The sequence below is a fragment of the Drosophila innubila genome, assembly GCF_004354385.1.
Source record: "Drosophila innubila isolate TH190305 chromosome 2R unlocalized genomic scaffold, UK_Dinn_1.0 1_C_2R, whole genome shotgun sequence".
NCBI classification, from domain to species: domain Eukaryota; kingdom Metazoa; phylum Arthropoda; class Insecta; order Diptera; family Drosophilidae; genus Drosophila; species Drosophila innubila.
In genome coordinates this window covers 16711895-16720501 of record NW_022995374.1, presented here as the reverse complement: position 1 = coordinate 16720501, position 8607 = coordinate 16711895, and the positions used below count along the sequence as shown (strand labels likewise).

The 8607-nt window shown below is 44.7% G+C and overlaps 1 protein-coding gene across 1 annotated transcript; it reads right to left on the bottom strand.

The window, feature by feature from the left end:
• Window positions 1-2762: 2762 nt before the first annotated feature.
• Window positions 2763-8378, bottom strand: LOC117783041 (toll-like receptor 7). Its single transcript, XM_034620200.1, has 2 exons — window positions 8290-8378; window positions 2763-8229 (listed from the first exon to the last, which is right to left on the bottom strand). Exons 1-2 carry the CDS (start codon window positions 8376-8378, stop codon window positions 4011-4013), a joined length of 4308 nt encoding a protein of 1435 aa, XP_034476091.1. The 3' UTR covers window positions 2763-4010.
• Between the last annotated feature and the right edge of the window lie 229 nt (window positions 8379-8607).

Sequence of the window (8607 nt, the reverse complement as noted above, 5' to 3'; positions counted from 1 at the left end):
AGTGGCAACTCATGTCTGCAACCGTTTGTATCTAGATACGCATTTATAGTTACGTGCAGTCGAGGGTTCAACACGATACTGAATGTGTGTGTGTATGTGTGTGTGTGTGTGTATCTGTAACTCCGTTTGTGTGTTGTTTCTTTGTAGGTTTTGTAATTCTATTAGTTGCAACTTGTACTCGTACGAGTGTGGCACAGCTTTTGACGCAAACAGCCAACGACAACCTCAATGAAAGCAAATTAAAAAAGTTTCCCAAGCGCAGGGGAGTGTGCGAGAGAGCAAAATGAGTCACAAACAGTGGGGGGAAAAAAACAAATGAAAGTCCATTTCCACACAGTTTGAAAAAGGTTTCTCGTTTTTGGCAATCTAAACGAAATTAAGTGCAACTTTTTGGCTATTTTTGAGGTACTCATGCAACATGTAACTAGAATGAGTATCTTTCTATTTTGCAAATGGAATAAAGCTTTTGGTTTAATCATTACTCTACATAATTAATTAAATTTAACTAACATACATGTATTCACACAATAAATTTAGTTATTGTAATAGTAAGAAGAGTATAATTTTGTTATATAAGCAGTTAATAAATATAATTATAAAAATATATTTATATAAACCTTATAAATAAAGCTCTGTTACAAAGGGAATTGAATGACAAGATTGCAAACACATTAAAGTACGTAAAATTAATTAAAATATATTTATGAATATTGCAGTCTTAAGCAAATCAAATTACTTTATTTTATTGGAATTAATTTCAATAATTTCTCTGTATCAACTGACTAGAATGAAAGAAACATCTTTAATATAATGTATTTGTTGATATTGCATTATTCCAGATATTTAAAAAAATCTTAAAATTTTAAATGTCTGCTGTTTTAGCTATTCTTGGAGCAACAATTCTAAAACAATACTTACTTAATTTAAGGTCGGTGTCATTGCAAAGTCGGAAACCTTTGTCAAGTGCTCGTATCTGTTAACTTTGCAAGTTGTTACTGTTTAACAGCAACTCCAACACTTGTCGGCATCAAATGTTGCGCCTACTGTCGGTGTCTGTTAGTCAGTTCAGTTAGTCAGCTCTTTTTATATACTTACTTATTTTGTGCGTCAAGACAGACGCATATCGCACTTTGGTAGCACTCGAGTGTTGAGCTTGGCATAAATGCCAAAACGTCATAGAAATGTGAGTGTGTGTTTGTGTGTATCTGTGTGTGTATTTGCTACCCTTCAATGTGATGCACAGACATGCCGTCATTTAGGCAGGCAAACACTCCGCAAACTGACAGTTCCGACCAGAGATCAGAGACCAGAGACGAGACCGAAGTAAAGAGGCAACCACTGTGAAACTATGCAGAGCCGGCGCTCTAAGCCAGAGGCTGCGGGCAGAGGGGTGATAAGAGGGAGCAATGGGGCGCATTTGTATTTTGGTTTCATATATTTTATTATAGAGAAAACCAAAAAATGATTTATCACTCTGTGAGTTACGTTTGCTCAGTTGACTTTGACAGGCCGCCGCCGACGCCGTTGTCGACTGTGCAACGTCTGCCCCCCGCAAGAGCCTTGCAACTGCCACACAACCCTAGCAGCACCATAGTTGCCGCTCTGCGTGTGGATTACAAAAAAGAGCAACTCATGTGCATGATGAATTAAATTAGCAAAAGTAAAACAAAAAGGCAACCTGGAAACATATAAAATACAAACTCCAATTCCAATCAGCATCATGGTCATCATTATTTAAAGAAGCAGAAGAAAAAAACACACGATATTTTTGAGTTTTTAAAAAAGGTTTTTCATTTTCATTTTTGCATTTGTTCGCTTGCGAAACAGAAAAATATCTTTGTTGTTTGTCGTACATAGATGTATGTATATATATATAATATATCAATATATAAATAGTTATTCACAAGAATTATGTTATCAAGAATTATTCATAGATAGTACACATTATATAGAGTGGGCATTAAATAATAACTTATATTTTATACAAAATAAAAAATAAATAACAGTTTTGGGCTTTTATACTGGTACAAGTGTTTGCTTTTCTTTTTTCTCTCCATCTCACTTTCTATCCCTATCTTCTTCTAACTATCTATCTCTCTCATTCTAACTTAGCTGGTTCTTAGTTATTGATAGCTTTATTTGCTTTTGTTGCTTTTATTATGTTTTTGAAACTGTTTGCTAAAAATTTTAGTGACGAGTAGGCGAGTTGATGATGATCCATAAACATTACATAAGTATTTTTGTGGTATTTTACTTTGAAATAAATGCATTTAAGTGTATGTTTTTTATTTTTTGCTTCTACATTCGTACTTGCTATAGGCAGTTGTTAAACATTGTGTGTGTCTGTGTATATACCATTACATTTATATAAAGTTTATCTCATATATATAGTTATATAATATCAGTTTTTTAGTATTTTTGCTCATTTTTTGTTTTGTATTTTTACAGTCACATTTATGTAGAATATATTTAGTACTTTTAATGTATTTATATTGTGTATACGCCATGTAGTTTCTTTGCAAAAGTTTTCTTTAACCCATTTATTACTCAAATATTATTATTATTATTATGATAATTATTATTATTATTATTATTACAATATTTTGGTAAGCGTAAGTGTTTAAAATGAGCTTTTACTGCAATAGTTAGTATTATTTATAATATTTCTTTGAAGTTTTTTACCGTTTGCTAGCTAATGTTACACAATTAACTCCATTTCTTTCTTAATCGTTCTTGCTGTGTGTGTGTGTTTACAAGTGTTGTGTTTTGAATGTGATTATTGAATTAATTGTAGGAGACTACGTATTTGCAGTGGCATTTTCTTATCACCTAGGCATAACTCTATTTTAGGCATATCAAGTTTTTTTTTTCTATTTACAAAAGGGCAAGCAGGGAGAGAGCAGATCAGAGAGCAGAGCAATGCCAGTGTGGCCAGACTTCAAAGAAATGTTAGAAAATTACTTTAGGAGTTTTGTAATAACTGCAATATTTATTTGATTTGATTTAAATTATTTAAAACATAAAACAAACAAATAAAAATGAATCTTACTGTTGCTTTAGATTTTCCTGTCACATGTCTAAGATACAAAATCTGAGTTAAAAGTTCTTAGTTCATAAATCTTAAGCTTGTTTGTTTTTGTAGTTGTTGCTTGGCCTCAACTGATTAAAAGCATATTAAAAAGTTATCAGAGAAATGCTCTAAACGCATTTTCAACTAAGAAAATGAGAAAATGAAAATGAATGAGTTTAGGGTGAGGCTGAAGGCAGAATAACCACAAGAAACAAAAGTTCCACTCGACTGGTAACTTTAGAAAACTTTGCAGCTTGACATTGTTAGGGGTCTCGACTCCCCTCTCCCTCTCTCACTCATTGTTTCTCTCTCGCTCTGTCTTTCTGCCCCACACAAGTCATGTTACACATGCGACTTGTTACATAAATACAACAAACACACACACACACACACACGTTCAACAAAATGCAACTGCAATTGTATCTTGTATCTTGTATCTTTTAGCTGTATCTCAAGTGTGCTTCTGTCTGTGTCTGTGTGTTTAATGTACTTGGATTTATGTTTGTTTAGTGCAACTAAAATGACTTTACACTGACTAACAAAATATTTGTTACGCTGCGCACACTTCCTGCAGTGTAGCAGTTGGGGGAGGAGGGAAGTGTAGGGGGGAAAAAGGGCACCCCTTTTTTGTGTTGGGGTTCTATGCTGTGATTTTAACTCAACTTGCAACACATTAGCATTGCTTTTCTGTCCAACTCTAACACTAACACTGCTCTTCTCTCTCTTCCTCTCTCTCTCTTTCTATTTAACTCTCACTATCGCTATCTCTTTCTCTTAATTTAACTCGCACATATTTTAGTAATTAAAATGATGTACAGGAACCAGTCCCTAAAGAAATCACTGTCAACACAGACTCTTCAACTTCTTCTTTCTCTTCTCTTCTCTCTCTCCCTCTCTTTTGCTCTTAGCCCACTTGTAGCTGTTGCTGTCTCGCTCTGCTCTATACGAGATATGCCTGCACATGTGGACCTTGTTGTTGCCCCGAAACACTCGCCTGTTGTTGTTGTTGTTGTTGCTGCTGAGGATTCGACTTGACCACTGAGAGTGTTGCATGTTGTTGTTGTTGCTGTTGTTGCTGTTGCAGTTGTTGCTTTGGCTGTGGTCGCCAGGTCTGTGCCCGTTGCTGCTGCTGGGCGTCGAGTGTGGCGCCACCTGGCGGCGGCATCATCAGCATATGCTGCTCATTGTCCAGCGTGGAGTAGTCCGAGTCGATGCTCGAGTAGATGTGCTCCGAGGGAGGACGCATGCCACCATGGTGTTGATAATACTGCGCGTGCAAATGATGTGGTCCCCCTCCCACTTGGAGACCTCCTCCTGCCGCCTCCCGCCGCTGTGGCCTGGGACTGGGCGTGGCTGTCGTAGCCGTTGAATAGTTCTGCTCGGCAACTGTGGCAGCTGTGGCAGATGTGGCAGCTGTGGCAGCTGACGCTTCAGCAGGACCACAATAGGCTGGAGGAGGCGCCTGGCGATACAGGAGTCCGGGACTCGCTGGCTGCTTGATGCGCTCATGATTGTGATCCAGTTCGAGGGTGTAGTTATTGCCCCGATAGGTGGGATAATCCACAGGCAGAGCATAGCGCAGTTTCTCCCAGAAATGGCGATCGGTGCGACGAATGCGGTGCACGGCGGACGTCTTTAGATACGGCAACAACTCAATGTCGCTCTCCGCCTCAAAGGCCACCTCCGGCTCCTCGATGATGACCAGCTTCTGTGGCCTGCCCCTCAGTGCATCGTGCACGGATCTGCGCAGCTCACAACGTGACCATTCCGTCTGCAGAAAGTTGCGGGTCAACAAGATGACGACACGCCTGGAGACGCGACTCGCCTCCAACAGTTGATAGTGCGTGGCATCGTGGGCCAGGTCACGATGTTGCAAGCACACTCGCAGCGCCGGACGACCCGTCTCCAGCTCACTGGCCAGGTGCTGGCACACAAACTCCGAGTCCTTGGCCGAGTGCAGCAACAGGGCGTCGTAGAGTTTTTCCGACTCCTCGCAGCGAGGACCGAAAACCCGTACGCCGTAATGGGCAAAGAGCCAGATCCTCAGGGACTCCCGAAAGACGAACACAATGATGACGACGACCAGTAGGAAGACGAGGGCCAAGGCAGCTGCCAGCAAGGGTATATAGGACTCGGGTATGCCGTGTTGCAGCATCGATCCGCCGGAATAGTAATCCGTGCAAGCGGCTCCCGTCGAATTGAAGTCCAGTTCGCGCTTCTGTGGTGACGAGGAGGAGCCAGACTCGTAGGGCGTGTTCTGATGACCAGCGGCGGAGGACATGCAGTAGATGTCCTGGGCATCCTGGACAATCAGCGCATTGTCCGCCACGTAGGAGGTGAGAGCCTGGAGAAACTGACAGCGGCAACTCCATTGATTCCGGCCCAGGGAAATAGCCCGCAATCGCTGGCCAAAGTGTGTGGCATGCAGCTGCCAGATGGGCAGTGTGACCAGACGATTGCCGTCGAGACGCAGCAGCTCCAAGGAGACCAGAGGCGCCAAAGTTCCGTTCTCAATGTTCTCCAGCTGATTATTGTGCAGGTAAAGTTCCTTCAAGGCCGAAAGTTGCTCAAACTCGTAACCGTGCAAGGTCTGAAGACGATTGTCGGACAGTTGCAGCAGCTGCAGCGTTGCCAGACTGGCGAATGTGCGATTCTGTATGGATGCCACCTGACTGCCATTCACATAGAGAGCTTTCAGATTCTTCCGCCCGATAAATGCGTGATTCTTCAACACGGGAAAATTGTTGCCATCCAAATAAACGATGCTAGAGTCCATGGGAACACGACGTGGCAGCTCCATGGTCAACTGATTGCCACAATCGACGACGTTCGTTGACCAGATCTGATCGTGGTAACAGGTGCAGTTGTGTGGACACGTCATCTCGCAATCGCAGGCGTCAAAGTCACAGCAATGACACAAGGCGAAACAATGCGACTCGTAGCGACAGAGGAAATCCTGGGGACGCAGAGCACTGAGTGGACGCACTGCAGCACCACGAGCATGTGGCATGACGCACTCAATGTTGGGCATGTCCATGACGCGAGGATGCTGCCTAGTCGTCAGATTATTGATCCTTTGCAGCCAATCCATGGTGCAGTCACACTCAAAGGGATTCCCGCCTAGATAGAACTCCGGCAGTGGCTTTGGTGCCACCACGGGAGCAATGCGCAGCTGTTGCAGTTGCAACTTGCTCAGCTGATTCGCATAGAGATCGACACGGGCCAGATTGGACTTGTCCACAAAGGCATTGGGCAGAACATTGCCTATGAGATTGTTGTTGATGAAGAGCAGCTCAATGGTGTTTGGTATGGACATGGGACCAATCTCTGTAATGCGATTGTGACTGGCATCCAGAGTCTTGACCCTAATCTCCTCCTGCAATTTGTAGTAGTTGCCCAAAGCTTCAATATAATTGCCGTGTATGTCCAGCCACTTGAGATTGGAGGGAATGAAGGCGTAGTCGAACCACACCAGATGATTCTCCGAGAGATTCAACCAGAGCAGTGAAACCAATGTGGCAAAGACTCCATTGATGTCCGAGAGAAAGTTGCGATCCAAGCGAATCGCCTCCAGCTCGTAGTTCTTATCGAAGGCTCCTCGCTCAATGCTCTGGATGCGATTCTTGGCCAGATTCAGGACACTCAGCCGGGGCAGATCGGCGAACATGCCCACGGTGATGTTGCCAATCTGGTTATCGATGAGTCGCAGTCCCGTCAACTGATGCAGATTCTTGAAGCTCTGATTGTCGAAGGTGCGTATCTGATTCTCGCCCAGATCGAGAGTACGCAACATGGCCAAATCCTGCAAGGCCCGTGGCACCTCGTTCAACTGGTTCGAGCTGAGATCCAGCTCCTTGAGGTCGGAACAGTTCTTGAACACAGCCGGTTCCACAACACTTATCAGATTATTGTTCAAGGTGAGCTTGGACAACACGTAGAGTCCGTTGAAGAGCTTGTCATCCAGCGTGTGGAGTCGATTCTCGGCGAGATTCAGAGTGTGCAGATTGTAGAGGGGCAGAAAGGCATTGTCCTCGATGTGGCCAATGGAATTGTTGCGCAGATTCAGGATCTGCAGGAAGTACAACTCCTTGAAGGTGCGATAATCGATCCGGGTGAGTGCATTGTGAGCCAGATTCAACACAATCAGACGGATGAGGCCGGCGAATGTGGTGTTGTCCACGTGATTCGAGGTCAGCTGATTCCCGGAGAGATCCACGACCAGCAGCTGCTCCAGACGATGGAACAGACCCTTGGGCAGCTCATACAACTCGTTGTTCTGCAGATGAATCTCCCGGAGTTCCTTGCTCCCGGCAAAGAGACCCTCGGGCAGCGTCTCCAGGTGATTGTTGCTCAGGTTGACAATCCTCAGGGATGCCAATCCCGCCAGAGCCTCTCCAGATAGCTCCGAGATGTTGTTGTGCTGCAGATTCAAATGTTGCAGGCGCCGCAACCTGGAGATGCCCCAAGTCTCTGTGATGGACCTGAGCTCATTGTGACTCGCATCGAGAAACTGCAACTCACTTCCACTTCCGGCTGCTCCGCTGCAATTCATGTCCGCGAATCCCAATTGCTCTGCCGTCCTAATCCGATTCCTTGTCAGATTCAGGGACTGCAAATTGCCCACTGGACAGAGGAATCCGGCGGGCAGAGCCCGCAGATTATTATCACTCAGATCGAGTTCCGTCAGCTGCTTTAGGCCATTCAAGGAATCCGGATAGAGCTCCAACGCCTTGGCCGGACCCCATTCGGCATTCCGTGTGCTCAGCTTGAGGGATTTCAGTGTGGTCAATCCCTCAAAGGCATTGTTCGGCAACTGCAGCAGTTTGCACGACTCCAAGCGAAGCGTGTCCAGAGTCTGGAGACGGGCAAAGACGGCGATGGGCAGTGTGGACTCAAAGAGATAGAGATCGCTGCATTTGATGGTCAACTGGCTGCTGCCATCGGCACCCTGTAAATCCAATCCCGGCTGCCTCTCAATCAGCCTCAGGGCACAATGCACCCCACTGCTCCCGTTATACGTCCAGCTGCACTGATTCACGGGTCCACTGTGCGCCGGAGCCGGCGACGAGGCAACCGGAAGTGCGGCTGCCAACAGGGATGTATAATCGCTGGACAGGCTCACGCCTCCGCCCAACATGGCGCTGGCAGCGCTGCTGCTGCTGCTGCCACTGCCGCTGCTGCTGCTGCTGCTGACAGCGCTGCCGCTGCCGCCAGGCTGCTCCTTGGGCGCCAGGGCTCCTAGAGAGCGTTGGGCTACCGTGAGGAGCAGCAGCAGGTGCAGAAGGAGCAGGATTAACCTTGACTCCATTCTCTTGATGTTTGGATTGATGTACACGTTTTGGGAATTTTATAGTGGTTTTCTAGGGTATCTATTGCTTTGAACACTGCTCAGTTTTGTAACATTTTAAGTCGCTGTTGTTGTTGTTATTGTTGTTGTTACACACACTCACTAAAAATGCACTTAATTGCTTTCAATTAATTTTGTATTTATTTGCAATTAACAATTTTCAATTTAATGCATTAGCACTTCACTGTTT